The following is a 21830-nucleotide window of genomic DNA, read 5'->3' on the forward strand; positions in this document are numbered from 1 at the left end:
AACCAAGCAGGTTTGATCGGAGTTTGTAGCAGAAAATATGGAGATAGTTGTAGAGGTAGAGTTGTAATATTTCTATATATATATTCCAGTTTGGTAAGATTCTTTTATATGCCACTTAATTTGATATAATCTGTTGGTCAAGTATTAATTTTGTGGGGTATAGTTTTCCTTCTAAGCAATTATCAATCTACTATGTTTCACGTCAGTTTGGCCAATAGAGGGTACTGCTGAGTAATTACAGCTATTCCTGCTCTCATAAATAAACTCAAATAGGCCCAAAAATGAATAATCGACCCGTTTTATCTTTCCTATCGTTATATGTGCACGGTCAGAGTATGTTAGGTGCTCCCCAGTGATTTTTTTGGTGCTCATTTTAGGAAATATAAGCCCAGAATCCTTCTTCTATAGATGCAACCAAGCCCTGTGTATTGTGTACTAAACCAAGTTGAAAGTTTTGAATAATAAAACTGTTTTTCTTTAGCTTTGTATTTAATGGGGCTTTCCCAGGCATTTCTGAAGGGGGTAATTTAATAGTCCTCTTACTTTGTGTCACAAGAAGAAAAAGAGCATTTGCTGAAAGCGAGCCAGAAGGATTTATGAAAGATGGCTTGCTGCTCGTTACAATGTGTTGCTAGGTGCTGGCACTAAAATGTTTAATCAGGATTGGATTTCAGTGATTAGTGATGCAGCATCTTGCTTATACCATTATATAACTCTCTAAAGTCAATCATTTAACAGCATTTACATAAGGAGGTAAAGCTTCGGTATGTGGGACCTGTTATCCAGAATGCCCAGGATTGCCGGATCTTTGCTAAAAATCATTTAAACCCTGTGCAGGGCGATTTGCCCTGAGAAGACGATGAACAACATGGAAAATGCATCCATTCACCCCTCTTCTCTTCCCCGCTTTCTCCCCTTCTCTATTCTCTTCTTACTCTAATTAGTTTTAAGCTACTTACAGTATATTCTAAATGCATGTTACCGTGCAACTCTGACTTACAAAATGATGCATTGAATTGTGGCTAATGCAAGCAATTATAACATGAATGTGTTTACAATGCCACAATGCATGAATTCTGCACGTTACCTCTGTAATAGCATTTATTTATTTTATTGAAAATTAATAAAACTGTTATATAAAAAAAAAATGTAAACAATTAGCTCAGTAAGATTGTATTGCCTCCACTAACGATTAGTTGGGATCAAGTACAAGGTACTGTTTTATTATTACAGAGAAATCTGTTTTCAGGAAACCCGTTATACAGAAAGCTCCGAACTACAGAATGGCCATCTCCCATAGGCTCCATTATAATCAAATAATCGAAAATTATCTTTCTTATTGAAAGAAAAAACAGCTTTTTGGGTTCATTTCATGGTTACATGATTTTCTAGTAGACTTTTTGTTAAACCCTGGGAATGGAAAAGACTGAATCTGAAAATCTGACATCTCGACGTTGCATATAAGTCAATGCGATAAGTCCCAATGATTTTTTGATGTGGAGTTTTCGGGTGAAAATTCCAAAAAAATCGTGAAATTCATGAACATCGGATGAAAAAAAAGTTTTTGGGTTTTTCTGGATAACAGGTCCCATACCTGTATAAAGTAAGCATCTATTTGAAATAATATGAAATGAAAATGAAATGCTTTTGATACTTAAAATTTTCCTATTGACTTTAACAGACGAGTTCTAAAGGGCCTATTTATCATACTGTGTAACTTGAAGTGGTGTAATGTAATGGCATCAAATGCGGTGTTAAATAAAACACACACCTTGATAAATTGGCCATTTATTTTACACTGCTCTTTACACCATGTTCTCCTCTTTAATCATCTTGCACAGTATGATAAATAGGCCCTTTAGGGTATTATGAATCCATACATCAGAATATGACACTTTCTTATCTTTGCAGATCAAGATCTTCTTGAAACAATATTACTGGACAGCGGCTTCTACCATTCTCAGCCACTAGTGAGTAAAACCATTTTCATGTTATGTTTTTAATAGTCAATATCATTTTGAGAGTAACCATGAGATACAGAAACCAGTCACCACTCTTGCGCCCCTTGGTGCTCTTGCATTACTGCCTGGGGGAATATTCAATGTTATATGTTACATATCTATAAAGCTGTGAGTATAATCAGTAAGTAGTAATGTGGTGGCAGAGTGTATTATGTAGGGCTTTAACCACTCGGCCTTGCATTTCATGTATCACTTACTACCTACATGCTGCAGATAAATAGCTCAGTCCGGGCCACACTCAAACTCAGAAGGCAGGACATCATTTATCATTTAACAATCCATGTCTAACATGTCTTAACAGAAGTGGATCTAAGCAAAGCCTTTTGTGCCACAAGTCATAGAATTTGCACAGGATGAATAATCAGAATGACAAGATAAAAAAGGCCATCAGGGTGGACTCCAACATACCAGGGGTTACCCTTAAATCTACACTCACTCCCGAACCTACACAGACTACTAGGAATACATGGCTCTCTGTCAGGGTAGAAACTCAAGGTAACTAAAACAGAGCCCCTCCCACTCAACAATCCTGTTGGAATATTAGACTCAATTTTAAAGGAGAAGGAATACAATTTTCTACTTAAGGGTGCCTAAAGTTAGGCACCCCCCAAGTGACTACTTTTATGTATGTGACACCCCGGGCTGGTGCTCCTATCAGCAGAAGACTGCACCGGCCCAAGGTTCTTCTAGTGAGCACCACAGAGAGATCCTCTTCCTGCTTCTTCAGTTTTTAAATCTTCAGGGACAGACGCATGCGCAGTAGAATGAAATAGCCGGCTGTTAAAGTTCGGCTTTTGGCCCTATTGTGTATGCACAGCCACAGGAAGACCCGAAGAAGCAGGAAGAGGATCACTTTGTGATGATAGGGATTCTGTCATGGTTTTTATGGTGTAGTTTTTATTTCTAAATTTCTCTGTTTACACTGCAAATAATTCACTCTACAATATAAAATTTCATTCCTGGTGTATTTTCTTAGTTGTAATATTGTCCTGTAGGTGCAGGGCCGGCCTTAGGCCTATTGGACCAATTGGGCCCAATAGGGCCCCGCACCTCTGGGGGCCCCGCACCACAGGGCAGCACAGATAATATTTCCCTTAGCACATGATGCTGCCTGGCCTGCCCCCAACTTTGAGAGTCCAGCACATCCCCAAATCCATAGGTCCAGCCCACCCCCAACTCTGATAAGCCAGCCTATCCCCCAACTCCATAGGTCTAGCCTGCCCCCAACTCTCATAGGCCCAGCTTTCCTCCAACCTTGATAGGCCCTGCCTGCTCCCAAGCTGAATCGGCCCAGCCTGCCCAAAACTAATTGGCCCAGTCCACTCTCCTATTTCCTCCCTCTCTCTCTCTTACCCTGTGTGCCCCTATTATGTGCCCCTATTTCATCCCTCTCACTCTCTTACCTTGTCTGCCCCTTTCCTTTCTATTTTGTGCCTGTTTGCACTTATTTTCCTAAATACTTGGTGTGTTAGTAGCCAGCAACACTTTGTCTAGGGGCCCCGCCAACATGGTCCCAATTGGGCCCCACATTTGATAGGATCAGCCCTGTGTAGGTGCATCTCAGGTCATTTTGCCTGGTCATGTGCTTTCAGAAAGAGTCAGCACTTTAGGACGGAACTGCTTTCTGGCAGGCTGTTGTTTCTCCTACTCAATGTAACTGAATGTGTCGCAGTGGGACCTGGGTTTTACTATTGAGTGCTGTTCTTAGATCTACCAGGCAGCTGTTAGGGATCTGCTATCTGGTTACCTTCCCATTGTTCTGTTGTTAGGCTAATGGGGGGGGTGATATCACTCGAACTTGCAGTGCAGTTGTAAAGAGTGACTGATGTTTATCAGAGCACAAGTCACATGACTGGGGGCAGCTGGGAAACTGATAATATCTGTTTGCTCTTTTGAGAAATGGATTTCAGTGCAGACATCTGCTGGAGCAGCACTATTAACTGATATGTTTTGAAAAAAAACAATTTTCCCATGACATTATCCCTTTAAAGATATTACTGCGTTGGTGTTTTACCTATTCTCAATGTACTTAACTTAACTTTGTAGATCAAAAAAGTATCTTCTCTTTCTGTCTAATCCTTTCTTATATGACCCAGTGCCATTACACTGGATATGTGAAATGAAAACTTTTCTTATCAATAAAATGTCACATAAAAATATATGAATGCTCAGCAAGGCAAAGAAAACAACTCCACTGAAGTTTTAATATACATTTATGAAACCTGGTTATATTAAATGACGGCAATCTGCCCAGCAACAGTGCAGATTAAATAAAAAATAAATATTAAAGGTACACGTGGGAGTGATAGTGTACATTTAAGTAACCACAATCTGGATATTATAATGTTTTTTTTTTTTAATAAAATCCAGAGGAAGAGAGAAATACAAGACCAAAACTATGTGACAGTTCTCAGGCCTCACTGTGTCTCAGGATTCCCATCACTCATTTCGTGGGATTGTCCCCTGAGGCAGGATGAACACAAATGGAGTGAGGAAAATGCTGATGGTGTCTAACAGTGCTTGTGTTTTGAACACATCTGTTCATTGTACTACTAATAACATTTTAGAGGACAACTGTTATTCATCTCTCACCTTTTTCCTGCAATGATTTTATGATTTCAGCCAGATGAAATGACCAGTCTTGTGATGGTGATGCTGTATGACTTCCAAGATAAAAAGTTCCAACCGCGATGTTTGTCTCGTACAGAGGAAACCATAGAGGAGGTGCAAGAAGTGGAACAATTACTTTGTGGGTAAGTGCTAAAGAACCAAATGTAATATTTAAGCGATACTAGTCCTATATGACCTTTTAAATATTTTGCTTTTCTTGTTGTTATCGTTGTGTGTGATGAAACACTGGGGGAGTGTTTATTTATATTTCTGTTAATAACAGTGGAATATGGGTCCTAGAAATATGTTCTTTATCTGTTTTTTTTATATATACATCTTGCAATCCTCCTGTTACTGATCTGCAAATGCAGGCATCCATGTCTACAATTCCCTGTTTTGGCTTCTGACTTGAGTCTTTAGGCTAATGCCAGATGTGGCTGATTGTTGGGCAGCAGATAAATGAAGGAAGAGAATCGGCCCCTCCACTGCACCTGGATCCATTGTGTCAGCCTTGGTGCAGGCATACAGTGCAGAAACATATGTATTATGTCACAGAAATGCGCTTCATGTTCTTGCACCTGGGCCGACAAAACGGCTACCTAGAACCACACACAACATCTCAGCTTCCCTGTGACAACCTGGTTTCATCCCCTTTTTCCAGGTGGGGTGGGGCCAGAGGGGTAGATATTAAATATACTACAGTGAATGATGATGGTGATAGTAATCACATGTCTGCACTCAGTAGTATTCTGCTATGGCCTGGCAACCTCTGCTCAATATCTCCTTCTCCTGCTATCTTATCCCCTGCACTCACCTTATCACCACACACAAATCTCTGCATTGCACCCAGCCTGCTGCCTCTCCTGCTTCCCCCATTTCCGGCCTTGGGTATGCTTACTCCACTTAAGTAGATGGGTAAACTTCTGGAAAGGATCCAAGTTGGGTCAGTTAGGAGCTTTTAAATTTCTCTCTAGTGCCCGTCACTTCTGAAATGATTTTGATGTACTAATATCCTATGTTTTTCCATCTTAGCTCCAAAACCAGGCTGTCTGCTGCCCTTGCAAGAAGTCGAATTAAACATGCCATTCCATCCATTGAGTTTATATTGCCGGAAAGTGTTAGAAAGCAAGAGGAGCGATCATCTACAGTTCCACTCTATGCCTGGGTTAATACCACGAAAACCAGGTAATTCCAAACACTGTGTTTATCAATATCCATGCTAGCTGTTGTACTGACCACTATACTGGCCTTTCCCCAGTCACAATGACTTTAGGACAACAATTATGTTACCACATATTAGTTCAAAAGAATAATTAGCCTATATGATGTCCGTGTAGCCTGTATTATGGAAAAAAGAGGATGTTTTGAACATCATCTCTCTCACATACAAACAATAAGTTCTCAGGTAGTGCAACAAACAGCTACTCGATGTACATGATGGACTGAGCAACCGTGATTATAATGTACTTTACCCATAGTGACTGTTTACTATCTGCTCAGTACATTCCTGCATATCTTTCTAAGCACCTCTAATACAGTACATGAAATGTTTTTTTCAAACAGTGTGACCGAAGTCTGCGATGCACTGAAGAGCGAAGGTTTTACTAAAGCCGACTCTCCTGTGGATTTGATTGGTTATAAATATTGTACAGACAAGCACTGCCAGGATGTGCTGGTGTTTCCTCCTTATCTTAAAGATAAACTCAACAACCTGGAACTATTCATGCATTACAAACTTGTGCTTCAGGTAAGCAGATTGTGATTCATTCATAAAGAGTATGTGTGTTCACACAAAGAGCCTCAGAATGATTTGTGCAATGAAAAATCTGTGTGTGATTTACCCAGTTGCTCATCATATATGTCACTTGGTTGGCTATCCCATATATGTCACTTGGTTGGCTATCCCATATATGTCACTTGGTTGGCTATCCCATATATGTCACTTGGTTGGCTATCCCATATATGTCACTTGGTTGGCTATCCCATATATGTCACTTGGTTGGCTATCCCATATATGTCACTTGGTTGGCTATCCCATATATGTCACTTGGTTGGCTATCCCATATATGTCACTTGGTTGGCTATCCCATATATGTCACTTGGTTGGCTATCCCATATATGTCACTTGGTGCAGCCATCGTTAGTTCTTCTGTGAAAATTATTGGATTCTGCAATTGAACCTAAGGTTTTCATATGGCTTAATATGGGAGTAGCTTCATTTATGCTCAGAATGAATTTGTAAATCACATACAAGCTAAAAGAGAGACTACAAAGAGTGGTGGTAAATGGAACATTTTCTAATTGGACCAGTGTTGCTTTTCAACTTGTTTATTAATGACCTGGAGGTGGGCATTGAAAGTACTGTTTCTATTTTTGCAGATGATACTAAATTGTGCAGAACTATAGGTTCCATGCAGGATGCTGACACTTTGCAGAGTGATTTGTCTAAACTGGAAAACTGGGCAGCAAACTGGAAAATGAGGTTCAATGTTGATAAATGCAGGTTATGCACTTTGGCAAAAATAATATAAATGCAAGTTATACACTAAATGGCAGTGTGTTGGGAGTTTCCTTAAATGAGAAGGATCTAGGGTTTTTTTGTAGATAACAAGTAGTCTAATTCTGGGCAGTGTCATTGTGTGGCTACTAAAGCAAATAAAGTTCTGTCTTGTATAAAAAAGGGCATTAACTCAAGGGATGAAAACATAATTATGCCTCTTTATAGGTCCCTGGTGAGGCCTCATCTGGAGTATGCAGTGCAGTTTTGGACTCCAGTCCTTAAGAGGGATATAAATGAGCTGGAGAGAGTGCAGAGACTAAGTGCAACTAAATTGGTTAGAGGGACGGAAGACTTAAATTATGAGGGTAGACTGTCAAGGTTGGGGTTGTTTTCTCTGGAAAAAAGGTGCTTGCGAGGGGACATGATTACACTTTACAAGTACATTAGAAGACATTATAGACAAATAGCAGGGGACCTTTTTACCCATAAAGTGGATCATCGTACCAGAGGCCTCCCCTTCAGACTAGAAGAAAAAAACTTTCATTTGAAGCAACGTAGGGGGTTCTTTACAGTGAGGTTGTGGAATGCACTGCCGGTAATGTTGTGATGGCTGATTCAGTTACCGTATATACTTGAGTATAAGTCGGGTTTTTCAGCACCAAAAACGTGCTGAAAAACTCTACCTCGGCTTATACTCGAGTCAGTACGCAAAACCAAAAGGAGCTGTGACGTGACATACAGGGGCAGCAGTAATAAGGCATGGTACACAGCTCCTAAACCCATTGTCCAGAAAGTTCCAATGGACTCCATTTTATCAAAATAATCCAAATTTTAATGATTCTGTAAATTTTAATGATTCCTGTAATGATAAAACAGTACCTTGTACTCCCAAGGAAAGATATAATTAAAGGAGAAGGAAAGCTATGGAGGCATTTTATTGCCTATAGATTAGCTGCAATAGGGCAAGCTAGAATGCTATATTTATTCTGCAGAATGTTTTACCATACCTGAGTAAATACTGTAGCTCTAGACACTCTCTGTTTGTTTAGGATAGGAGCTGCAGTATTAACATGGTGTGACATCACTTCCTGCCTGAGTCTCTCCCTGCTCCGGGCTCAGGTTACAGTAGAGAAGGGAGGGGTGGGGGAAGAGGAGCAAACTGAGCATGCTCTTGCCCAGGGCAATGAGGTTTAAGCTGAAGGCAGGAAGTCTGATACAGAAGCCCATGTGTACACAATAGAAGGAAAGAAATGTTGTGTTTCTTTTGACAGAGGACTCAGAGCAGCATTACTTTGGGGGTTTACTGGTATATTTAGATGGACCTTTCTGATAAGGCTTACTTAGTTTTTACCTTTCCTTCTCCTTTAAGCCTTACTGAAAGCAAAACCCATTACCCAGAGTGCTCTGAATTATGGAAAGGCCGTCTCCCATAGACTCCATTATAATCAAATAATCAAAACTTTTAAAAATGATTTCCTTTTTCTCTGCAATAATAAAACGGTACGTTGTACTTGATCCCAACTAAGATATAATTAATCCTTTTTGGAAGCAAAACCAGCCTATTGGGTTTATTTAATGTTTACATAATATTCTAATAGACTTAAGGTATGAAGATCCAAATTATGGAAAGATCCATAATCAGGAAAACCCCAGGCATTCTGGATAACAGGTCCCATACCTATTGCAATAAAGGGGGGTGAACCACACCTGTAAAATTCTATATGAGCCTGTTTCCCAGATAGGATTTCCTGCACAGTGTATAGATCTTCTACCATAATAGGCAAAAAGTTTATAGGGGGGACTGACATTTAACTTGGGGGAAGGGGGTGCTGGTTTTCACTTTGTCCCTTTTATTGTATTTGGTTTCCAAGTAGGATATTTATTTTGGCTCCTTTTTTCTGGTTTAGGAAATTAAAAGTAAAAGCTCCAGACGTTCACAGAATGAGAGTGTATGATTTATTAGGTTATTGTCTTGTCTCTCCAGGCTGGGAAGAGTCCCTAAATACTAAAAAGCAACTCATTGCATCGGTGGAAGCGTTGCGTGGCAACACATTTATATAAGGCTATATATCAGCGCAAGCACAATCTGCCCTGTTTGGGAGCTTGATCTTTTAATCCTTTAAAAACAGCCCGAACATAAAATATTTTGCGGCCTTCTCTAAGCATAGAGCGTTCCAGTGCTGCATGAGCCGAGATAGTGTAGGAGAAGAATGAATTTCCATGGTAACAGTCATAAAGACATCGATCAGCTGGGTCATGTATTCCATGTATTGTCTCACGCAGTGGGAACAATGTCTTCCTCCACCTTTGTCTGCCTTTTATGTTTCAACTTCAATACCATTCTCTTGCTAAAGGTTACATTTTGTATTTGAACATCAGATTGTTTATCAACTATTGTCAAATAAATACTGCTGACAAGGGCCATTCCTTTCACTATCCCTCTAAATCATTCTCAAATGATCAAAATGTTTAGTTATGTTAAAGGTACATACATTACTTATGTCGACAGCATTTTGTGTGTGTATATGTGTGTGTGTGTATATATATATATATATATATATATATATATATATATATATATATATATATATATATATATATGAAGATAGAAGGACTCGCCACACCATTTTCAGTGGATAAAACAGTGTTATTTTATTCTTTGATGCATTTCCAAAGTTTTGGCCCCCATTAGGGCCTTTATCAAGGATATCCTTGATAAAGGCCCTAATGGGGGCCGAAATGTTGGAAATGCATCAAAGAATAAAATAACACTGTTTTATCCACTGAAAATGGTGTGCGAGTCCTTCTATCTTCTTGTATGACCAAAATTGACCAACGCACCTGAAGTAACTACAAATCTGGTAAGAGTGCATACACACAAACATTATATATATATATTAAATTTTTGGAATAATTTATTCCTGGATCAGCACCATTTTCCGTGAAATAATGTCCTTTATTTATACACACATTATTTAGTGTTCCAATGTTTCAGTCCACATATAATATATATATATATATATATATATATATATATATAAAATGCAGGGATTGACAGCACTCCAAGGAAATACATCAAGTCAATAATTCAAATGAAAGTGGAGATTTATTGGTGATCCCAACGTTTCGGCTCCGCACAGAAGCCTTCGTCAGGGAAGGCTTCTGTGCAGAGCCGAAACGTTGGGATCACCAATAAATCTCCACTTTCATTTGAATTATTGACTTGATGTATTTCCTTGGAGTGCTGTCAATCCCTGCATTTTGTCTACATACTTCTCAGACTAGCACCCAGGTTTCTGCATACTAATGGTTGTGCATTCCATTCTGTTTGATTATATATATATATATATATATATATATATATATATAATTTGTCACACAGAACCGCACTCCAGTGTGTCAAATCACCAGGGGGCCGAAACGTTGGACACACATGCTAATAAAGGTGATTTGACTCACTAAAGAGACTTTGGAGTGCGGTTCTGTATATATGTGTATCTATATATATATATATATATATATATATATATATATATATATATATATATATATATATATATATATCATCCCCAGACTCCAAGTCTCAGGTGCTGCTCTGCCATAATCTGTAAACTCGAGAAATGTCCAGCTGTCAAAATTGAAGGGAACATTACAACCCCCTTACTGTAGACTGAGACCGAGTAATGGTGTGTTGGCAGCTGAAAGTGAAAGGCCGGCCTGGATCTTCTTCATGTGGCTGTGCCCAATAGGCGTTCAGTAACTAGCCTCAAGGGCTACAGCCATTCAGTGACTCGTGTGCTCATAGTTTTGCTGCCATAAAGATTTGTGTAGTGTTTTCATGTGAACTTTTGTTTCTCTGTCATCTCCAAATGACACGTTTACCCAAAGCATTGTGTGTATTTGTCTGTATAAAGTGATGCACCATGTGGCTATTGGTCAACCATTTTATACGTTTGCCACTTTTATGGGTTCTCCCTAATCCCTCCTGATATTAATGAATTAAGCAGAGTAGCACTGAACTCATTAGATCAGCTGTAAATTCATAATTAAATAGAATTTTGGAAGGAGTATGTTTTCAGCACATGAATTCTCATGACATTCAGAATCTCTGTTTTATGGTGAGAAATTTGCAGGAGTAGAATACAGACTAAATAAACTGTGAACATCAGCCAGTGCAACTCTGCTAATTGCATTATCATTATTAGTAGTAGCCTCTTTGTCTCCTAATCTGATAATAATAATAAGACTTGGTTCTACTGCAGCAGCTGTTCTATAAAGTAGAGGCCCCAGCATAGCTTGGGTTCTAATGGATGCAGCATAGCTTGGGTTCTAATGGATCCAGCATAGCTTGGGTTCTAATGGATGCAGCATAGCTTGGGTTCTAATGGATCCAGCATAGCTTGGGTTCTAATGGATCCAGCATAGCTTGGGTTCTAATGGATCCAGCATTTCTTGGATTCTAATGGATCCAGCATAGCTTGGGTTCTAATGGATCCAGCATAGCTTGGATTCTAATGGATCCAGCATAGTTTGGGTTCTAATGGATCCAGCATAGCTTGGGTTCTAATGGATCCAGCATAGCTTGGGTTCTAGTGGATCCAGCATAGCTTGGGTTCTAATGGATCCAGCATAGCTTGGGTTCTAGTGGATCCAGCATAGCTTGGGTTCTAGTGGATCCAGCATAGCTTGGGTTTTAGTGGATCCAGCATAGCTTGGGTTCTAATGGATCCAGCATAGCTTGGGTTCTAATGGATCCAGCATAGCTTGGGTTCTAGTGGATGTGTAACATGGGATATACTATATACTATATCACGCAGAGGAATGAATTCTATAACCATTTAACCTTGAATTCATTCTTGTTTCCAGGACAAAGCCTATATTCTGTCTGTTCATTCTGTGAGAGCTGTGATGAATACGGACGATGACATTATTGTGGCTACACCTTGTTCAGGGTACATTCTTGCCCACATGTCCGTGCTGACCAATCAAAATGCATGTAGAATCTTTGTGTGTGGAATGGAGTCAGAAGCAAGGGAAGGAGCACTGCAGGAAGTACTTGTTGATATGGGATGTAAAAGTAGGTGTCACTTTGACTTCCATCAGACTGTAAATGTCTTTCAGCAGAGACCTTTCCCATTGGGCAGAACACTGTACTGAGAGCATGGCCAAATGTCTGTCCACCCTCCATGGGACTACCAAGGACACATTATGTTCTATGTGTGTCTCACATCTACTGTTTCATATATAGCCCAATAGTTTCCCTCTGTAGCTACTGCCCTATCATCCTAAATAAATCTTAATTTGATGTTTGTACTTACAGAACCAGTATAACGTCCCCTTTCATTCACTGAATTGTCCTATAAAAGCTTAATTGAACCCATTGGTGTATGTTACTTTATGGTAACTTTGAATAGTTCAGCAAATTGATCTCTCTTGATTTCATTAGTAAGAAGCCATGATAAGGTAACCTCATCCACAAACTGAAATGAAAACAACACTCCACTGGGCAAATGACTAGGAATAATTAGCTTTACTAAGCAGTGAGTTCTACCAATTGAGTGCCATTGCATTGAATAATGTTTTGGGTTTTTATTTTTTCAGATGTGAAATTGCTGAAGGAAAGCTTCACTGATCTGGACCCAAGTGATCCAAGGCTACAGAAGGCAAAAACTATCCTCTTGCTGCCTCAAAGCTCTGGATCAGGAGTCGGTGACCCAGTGCAGTTTGTTTTAAATCAGCATGGAGGTACTGTATATCATGTAAATCATTTGCTAGCTTTTGGAATTATTTCTGTCCTCATGTACCACCCAGCAATTTATTTAGAGAAAGGACAGCAATACCAATAAAGAGTGAATGTTGCACTTGATTCCATTGAGGTTGAATAAATACATGTGGAAAAAGGAAGATAATAGCACTAAAACCATTGTAAACCCCCTTTTAGCTCACAGGATAAATCCATAAACCTTTACCTTTACATTACCTTTAAATAATAATAGGCAATACTGCTAGTGGGGGTCATTTTATCATGTCCCTGGGCAGAAGTTTAAAAGATGTTGCCCACTTGTGCTCATGCCTAAAACAATGAAGGTGTCAAGTGCAGCATTGGCTCCACAGACCAGCTCTGTACTTAAAAGGATTCTGTCATGATTTTTATGATGTTGTTTTTAATTCTAAATTACTCTGTTTACACTGCAAATAATTCACTCTACAATTTAAAATTTCATTCCTGAACCAGCAAGTGTGTTTTAGTATTATTTGTGTGTAGGTGCATCTCAGATCATTTTGCCTGGTCATGTGCTTTCAGAAAGAGCCAGCACTTTAGGATGGAACTGCTTTCTGGCAGGCTGTTGTTTCTCCTACTCAATGTAACTGAATGTGTCGCAGTGGGACCTGGATTTTACTAATGAGTGTTGTTCTTAGATCTACCAGGGAGCTGTTATCTTGTGTTAGGGAGCTGTTATCTGGTTACCTTCCCAATGTTCTGTTGTTTGGCTACTGGGGGGAAAGGGAGTGGTTGATATCACTCCAACTTGCAGTAAAGAGTGACTGAAGTTTATCAGAGCACAAGTCACATGACTGGGGCAGCTGGGAAACTGACAATATGTCTAGCCCCATGTCTGATTTCAAAATTAAATATTAAACAATTAGTTTGCTCTTTTGAGAAATGAATTGCAGTGCAGAATTCTGCTGGAGCAGCACTATTAACTGATGCGTTTTGAAAAAAAAAAATTCCACAACAGTATCCCTTTAACATCTGTAGTAGGGATGGAGGTAGAAGACCCCTTGCAGACGGCATCTGCTATTGCCGCCTAACTTGCACCTCTGAATGACAATAAGTTGGAGGACGTGTAAGGGCTTGGGAGGCATGTAGATACTGCTTATGAATACATAACTGCCAAACAAAAGCAGCACTGAATTCATGGGTGTGGCCTCAGGTCTCCGTGCTCCATAAGGGAGACCCATTGGGAGAGGACAACATCAGTGTGCTAATACTGGCCTTGTCTGATTTCCTATCCTGCCATGTATATCTTCCCCATTTTGGCCAGATATGAGTTAGGAGGGACCTGTGTTTTTTTGTCCTAACTCTATACAAATACGATGCAATTTAGGGAGGGGCAGTGTGTGGGGTGAAATATTTGTATGGAGCTTTCCTTATGCACTAATGTGATGTTCTCCAACTCCACACAGATGTTTTGGCTATGTAAAATAATGCTTGCAGTGTTGTTCTTTCCCGTGCAGACACATCTTTGCTTCAGGATTTTTCCCAAGGATCCGTCAGAACTGATAAGCTAAACGCTCTTTCCAAGCAGCAGGTCACGGAGCTAAACCATGCAATGACATGTAAGTGAGCGGGCAACTCACCCAGACAGCTCTTAGGGAAAATATACCCACTTTTATTTGGTTTGACGTTTCTGCACAAAGAGAGGCAATGGGTGGCCCTCCAAATGTTGCTGAACTACAATTGTCACCATTTCCTACAGTGGATCAGTGAATGCTGGCATTTCTACATTAGTTGGTCTTCTTTGCATAAAACATGAAGGAGTAGCTTATCATGAGTAAAGAACATTTCCAACCCTTTTTGTTTGTATTTAACAGTGTGAATGAGAGTGTCTATATTGCCTCACTGTTGAGTAGTGGATCTTTCCTACAGAGAAATGCAGGCCGAGAATCCACTCCTCTGCTGCTCTTATGTCCCTGCACCCGGATACATTGCCTTGGTCCAGGAGCAGGCAGAGGTGTGGGTTTTCGATTGTTGGCCAAGACTGTATTGGCTTTTTAATGCAGTCTTCTACTGGCTCGTGTATATTGAGGAGTGGAGTCTATAGACTTGTCCTCTTTTGTTTTAATGCCTTATGACTAGACAGTCTGTTGTTCTAAACTAGTCCTGTGATCCCTAAACCAGTAAGGTAGTCCTGACTCTATCATTTCTGGCTTTAGTTAATAAAGTGCAAGCTCTTGTGTACTGTACCTGCTCAGTGTACCATGAAGAAAACGAGGATGTAATAAATCAGGCTCTGGGACAGAAACCGGAAAGCAACACAATTCAGACATATAGGTAAGTTGTTCCTTTGCAAGTGGAAAAAAATAAATGTGACCTAATTCTGGAAACAGTAATGTGCTTTGCTCACTGGACCCTTTCTTAGATTATTGGTTAAAAAACAAACAAAACCTAGGCAGAGAAAATTTAAATATCTATGAAGCCTACTTCCAGAAGTGAGCTGCAATCTGGATAAAGGATCCCAGACCTGTACAGACTGGTTTAGGTAAGGTAATGTATTTCAATAAAAATTCACTTTCTGTGCAGCAACATTGAGTTAATTAGTGATGTAATTGAAGGTATAATAGATTAAGCAGTTTGGAATAATGTTGTTTTTTCTTGCAGTCAGTTGATGAATGAATGAACGAATGAGGCAAGCATACGTTTGTCTGCCTAGTTTCTAGTTCTATATACTGAGACCCATTTAAGTTTCTGGTGTGTTTTCTTCTGTGGAGCTTTACATATTTATCTGCCTCCAGAAAACAAAGTTGTTTTTCATGCTTTCTAGAACTGGTCCCATAATGTGCAGACTAAATTAACATATGTAAATATTTTAGGGAAATTTCATTCCTGGTTTTACGGCTCCCTTTCATTTTAATAAACTGTTGTGTTACCCTCCACAGGATTGGCTCTCCGGTAATTGCACTTCCCTCATCAGAATTCACATCAGCATCTGATAAGTTTATTAAAGTCCACCCATCTGAGACTACTAATGGATTTTTCCTAGCTGTATTGAAAAAGGAGGTAGGAAGTTACATAGCCAGACATGGATAATCACAATGGATGCCCGGGAAAGCAGTCAAGATTGGGCACAGTTCTCCTCTGGTGCTCTGTAAAAAAGAAAAATCGCCATCCTGGGTTACTTTCCCCTTATGTGCTGCACTGCCATCTTGACTTCTCTTCCAGGTATCCCTTGTGGGATAAAAATAAGCTATTGTATTCAATGCAGGTATCTAATCAGTCAATTTGATTTTCTTGTCCTTTAACATTACATTTATGGCCACTAAATCTCATCTGGCACTAAATTATTAAACAGTCAGGATCACCCTGCCAGGATAACACATCTTGAATGGATTCAATAGTTCTACATAGATGTGTGTCTTCATCAAATACAGATCCATTGTTTTCTGTGCCCTTCTTTTAATTTAATGAACAGATTAAAGAGGGCCCAGTAAAGAACATGGTAAGAACGCTTAGAACCCGGTTTAAGGAGGAACTAGTGACAAATATCAACTATACATGTTCCATGTCCCACAGCACCACCAAGACCATTATAACTCCATATAAAAACTGCAACCCCATTGTCCATCTTCATCCTTCCTAAATCCAATTATAATGACATCCATCAGGGCATGATCTCTTAACAATCCTTCAAAATACATGGCAACATACAGACTTCTTGCTCATAGGTTTTGTAAGTAATAGATACTGCTATCCAAATCAGATGTGACTTCATCCCCAAAATATTTTCATAATACTTTCAGTTCTAATCACTAAAAGCATGACGGACTCATTCGTTTTCTGTCTTTTGTAGCCAATTGCGACTGAAGCTGTGACCGCAACCGACATTTTGGCCAGAGCTGCCTCAAAGGGACTTCTTGATGGCATTGGGAAACAAAAATCCAAAAAAGAGGGGAAGAAAAAGAAAGGAAGGACAGCTGTTCATGGCATGACTTCTACTCCGGCAAAGATCAGCGATTTTCTGGACCAGGAAAACAAGCGAGTTGCAGCGCAGACACGTGATTTTGCCAAGTCCAATGTACAGCCAGTTGGCAACGTGGGCAGGAAGCCTTCCAGGCAAGTCATTGTTACACCCCCTGCAACGGCAACAGACACAAGTTCCAAAAGTCAAAAACCTACGAAGCCTAAAGCTTTGGGTAAAGATGGGATTTCTGCCAGGATAAAGGCACACGAGAACATGGTGTTACTTCAGCCTGTGAAGATAATGCTGCCACCAGTAATGATGCCATTTTATAGTAACCCACTAGCAGCCAGAGTCCCGAACCCCATCACTCAGTACCCTCCTCGCTGGCATTCTGGAATGGGAAGCAGGTCATCTGATGACTTCATAGCAAAACCTCGGGATAAAGTGCCCTCCAGTGTCCTTCAGCATCCAAAACCTTGGCACTAAAGTTTCACCTGCTTTTATTTTGTAAATATTTAATCTTATTTACCATGAGTATTGGATCTTTTTTGCACAAACAACATGAACGGAAAAGGCTTGGTGTCATTCACTGGTATCTACGGGAACAACCATTGAGTGAGGAAGACTTGGTTTTATCATAAGGAGTTTGTTCTTTAGGTGTGCTTACTTATGCCATTCATCCTCAATATACTGGAGATATTTACACTCCCAGGCCCACATTGCTACATACACAGTTTTTACACGTTTTACAAAAAATACTGGGGAAATAAACACTGCAATAAAACACTGTTAATTACACGGATTCTTGCAACTTCCCCACAGAGTCGTTCCAACAGATTTGGGGTCCTGAGAACCAGAAGATGGAAGGGTATAACCTGAGTTCACATTCAGAGAGTTGGTTTAAACAGAAACACTACAGATACAAGTCTGATATTTATTATCTAGAAAGCTCTGACATATGACATTGCCATTTACTGAACAATTTTACTGATTTCCTTTTCTTAGTAATAATAAAACAGTAGTACTTGATGGTATCTAAGCTGCCTAAATCTACACTGGTGGCAACACAATCCTGTTGGGTTTATTTATAGGAACAGTAACAACAAAAAATGAAAGTGTTTTAAAGGAACAGTTCCGTGTCAAAATAAAAACTAAATAGATAGGCTGTGCAAAATAAAAATGTTTCTAATATAGTTAGTTAGCCAAAAATGTAATGTATCAAGGCTGGAGTGACTGGATGTCTAATATAATAGCCAGAACACTACTTCCTGCTTTTCAGCTCTCTAGTCCATGACTTGAAGTGAGCACATGGGACATTTCTGTTCAGTAAGTTTGCAATTGATCCTCCGCATTCAGCTCAGATTTAAAGGAACAGACATGACACATGTGGCCCCCCTCAAGTCTCTGATTGGTTACTGCCTGGTAACCAGTCTGTGTAAACCAAGAGAGCTGAAAAGCAGGAAGTAGTGTTCTGGCTATTATGTTAGACATCCGGTCACTCCAGCCTTTATACATTACATTTTTGATTAACTAACTATATTAGGCTGTGCAAAATAAAAAATGTTTTTATTTACCCAGTTTTTATTTTTACACTGAACAATTCCTTTAAAGTAATGATAACATAATGTATTGTTGTCTGCACTGGTAAAACTGATGTGTTTGCTTCAGAAACACTACTACAGTTCATATAAACAAGCTGTGTAGCAATGGTGGGAAAGACTATATGGCACAGGTTAAATAGTAGATAACACCATTATATTGTACAGAGCTTATCTGCTGTGTAACCTGAGCCTTTTCTCCTTTGAATGACTGCCCCCATGGCTACACAGCAGCTTATTTATATAAACAATAGTAGTGTTTCTGAAGCAAACAGCAGTTTTACCAGTGCAGGGCAACACTGTATTATAGTTTTATTACTTAAACATTTTTTTGATGTTACTGTTCCTTTAATGTTTTAAATGTTTTCAGCAGCCTTGTGATCCAGATGATGAAAATATCCCTTTTCCAGAACCAAGACTCCCAAGCATTCCAGATAATAGATCCCATAATTGTGTCCAATCTACTGTAACTCCAGCATCCTACAACAGCCATAGGCTGAACCCACAGACCTCTGCCATTGCCTTGTGCCTAATTGTGGGTTTTTTTTGTATTATGTGAATATGAAGGAATGTTGAGCAATACAAAGGAGAACCGTAAAGAAGAACTGGCCTTTCTCTCATGTAAAAAAAGTGCCATTCATTATGGCTGTATTTATTATCCTGCAGAGCTCAGTGCTTTATGCCCTATTAAACTGACTCTATCATTAAGTGTCCCCTAATGCGGAGGCATTTATTTTGCACAGCAGCTCATTACTGGAATGTAAAGTCTCTCTCTCTCTGCTTTGTATTCACTTGTGTGGAATCACTGGGACACTGTAGGGGATGGTGTCTGTCACAGCCGGAGAATCTGATGAAGAATATGATGACGCTCGTCTGATTAAAAGGCTGCAGCCCTCAGCACTTGACGCATCAGCTCAGGCCTCATCAAACGAGGCAGCACCATGCAGAGATCATGCCGACTTGCCAATTAGCTGCCACACTAACAACACAAAGCAGCAGAGAGTGGTACTGAGTGAACTATTGCAAATAACTAGGCTCATACTCTTTATAGGCTAATTGAGTAGACTACAAGGTGTAAGATTTACAGATTCTTTCATTCCAAACAGTAACAATCGATCAAGAGATGTAAATGCAGCATCATTCAAGTCTGAGCTTTCTTTTTCTGGTTCCCATACACAGCCGTCAACCAGCTGGGATGAGCCAATCGGGATACAATCCATGAGACATGCACCTTGGGAGCTTCATGTCTGCCCTAATGAATAAACTTGCTGCACCCCCCATCACTAACTGTTAGGGATGCACCGAATCCACTATTTTGGATTCGGCCGAACCCCCGAATCCTTCGTGAACGATTCAGCCGAATACCGAACCAAATCCGGACCCTAATTGCATATGCCAATTAGGGATGGGAAGGGGAAAAATGTTTTACTGCCTTGTTTTCTGACAAAAAGTCATGTGATTTCCCTCCCCGCCCTTAATTTGCATATGTAAATTAGGGTTCAGATTCGGTTCGGCCTGACAGAAAGATTAGGCCGAATCCTGCTGAAAAAGGCCGAATCCTGGATTCGGTGCATCCCTACTAACTGTAGCCACATACACATCTAATTACATAGCATTATCTACCTGTATGTTTTGTCCCAAATGTAATTATATACATCCAGTTAGATCCCTGCATCATGTTAATCTCAGCAGTACAGAGCTTGTGTTAGGGTTGCCTTCTTTTCATTAAAATACACAGTAGCAGCCTTTCTGTTGTCTGTTTTCATTTTTTATTATTTGTGGATTTTGAGTTATTTTTATTCAGCAGCTCTCCAGTTTGCAATTTCAGCAATATGGTTGCTAGGGTCCAAATTCCCCTAGCAACCATGCATCGTTTAAATAAGAGACTGGAATCGGAAAAGCACCCCTGGCTTACACCATTCTGTCCTTTGAATAAGAGACTGGAATCGGAAAAGGAGAGGCCTGAATAGAAAGAGGAGTAATAAAAAGTAACAATAACAATTCATTTGTAGTCTTGCAGAGCATTTGTTTTTTAGATGGGGTCAGTGACCCCCCATTTGAAGGCTTCAAAGAGCCATATGGCAGCAGCAAATAATTAAAAAAAACTATAAAAATAAAAACCAGTTGAAAAGTTGCTTAGAATTGGCTATTCGATAACATCCTACAAAAATGACACAGTCGCCAATGTGAATGTGAATTGACCATTCGCCAATATAAGTGTCACTTGATAAAGGGCTTCTGCCCGAAACATGTTGTGTGCAATAAAGAGCACGTAGCAGCAAGTTCTGCCTTTTCACTTGCTTTCTCTCAGTTCTCTAACTAATTGGTTGAATTCCTACACCTGGAGCGGGGGCGCCTTACTGAGATTGAGAGCACAGCTGCCAAATCCCCAGTCATTTCAACAATTGTTCACAATCTTTTCTTTTATGCGGTCCAGCGATCCGCCCATCCGTATTGCTGTAATTATGATCCGATTGTTGGGCCATAGATCGGATCAGCCCGATACTGCCCACCTTGAAGGTAGAAATATCAGCAGAGATCCGCTTGTTTGGTGAAATCTCTATGTGCATGGCCACCGTAAGAGAGTGGCTTGGGGGGGTCCTGTCTGCATTGGTAAAATGAAAGACGGCAGCTTTAGGCATAGGTAGGACTGGAGACATTGCCAAAAGAGCATAGAAACCCTCATATCCTTAGAAAAGGAAATATTCAGCCCATATAGAAATAATGATTGGACTTGTATCCTGACAACATGAGCACAACTATCAGGATTGATTCTTGTGTTAAAGTTTCCTGAGGGCCAGCGTTCAGCATGCCCCCTCACCACCCACACTTACCTGAACATAGCCGGTGGGGGGGCCGCATCGCTAGCAAGGAAAGCAATGAAAAAGCTGAATTTCCAGTATAATTACCGGAATTTTGACTCTTAAAGTTACCAGGAGTGGCTTTTTGCTGCCCCAGGTAAGTTGTGGGGAAATGGCGCCTGAGGAAAGCTTCTCACTTCATGGCAGAAACTCCCCTGACAACTATCTAGAGTAGATTTGTCCTGAACATATTTCTTGGAGTGTACCTCAAGTATCCGGTCTATTCTACACGCAGCTCATCTCTGTTACATGTGAGTAACCTTCATTTCCCACTCCTCTATTTTGACCCCCTTCTGATTTTCCAGTTCCTTTAAAGGAGAACTAAAGCTTAACTAAAGAAGTAGGTAGAAATGTTGTACATTATGTTTTTTTGCTTCAGTACCAGCCCAAGGCAACCACAGCCCTTTAGTAGTAAAGATCTGTGTCTCCAAAGATGCCCCAGTAGCTCCTCATCTTTTCTGCTGATTCACTGCACATGCTCTGTGCTGCTGTCACTTATTGAGCTTAGGGACCCACTCACAATATACAGTACACATAGAATAGAAATGTCACAGTAT

The 21830-nt window shown here is 40.0% G+C and overlaps 1 protein-coding gene across 1 annotated transcript in view; it reads left to right on the plus strand.

The window, feature by feature from the left end:
- nsun7.L (NOP2/Sun RNA methyltransferase family member 7 L homeolog) overlaps nucleotides 1-17616 on the plus strand; it is a gene marked incomplete at its 5' end in the record, with an annotated part of 35258 nt that extends 17642 nt beyond the window's left edge. The window contains 10 exon segments of the mRNA NM_001127753.1: nucleotides 1912-1970; nucleotides 4644-4774; nucleotides 5664-5816; nucleotides 6195-6378; nucleotides 11998-12208; nucleotides 12733-12876; nucleotides 14371-14472; nucleotides 15070-15187; nucleotides 15793-15913; nucleotides 16704-17616. Of these exon segments, the coding sequence (NP_001121225.1) occupies nucleotides 1912-1970; nucleotides 4644-4774; nucleotides 5664-5816; nucleotides 6195-6378; nucleotides 11998-12208; nucleotides 12733-12876; nucleotides 14371-14472; nucleotides 15070-15187; nucleotides 15793-15913; nucleotides 16704-17300 (1820 nt within the window). The 3' untranslated portion in view covers nucleotides 17301-17616.
- Nucleotides 17617-21830: the final 4214 nt, after the last annotated feature.

This window comes from Xenopus laevis, chromosome 1L, assembly GCF_017654675.1.
Source record: "Xenopus laevis strain J_2021 chromosome 1L, Xenopus_laevis_v10.1, whole genome shotgun sequence".
Lineage (NCBI taxonomy): Eukaryota > Metazoa > Chordata > Amphibia > Anura > Pipidae > Xenopus > Xenopus laevis.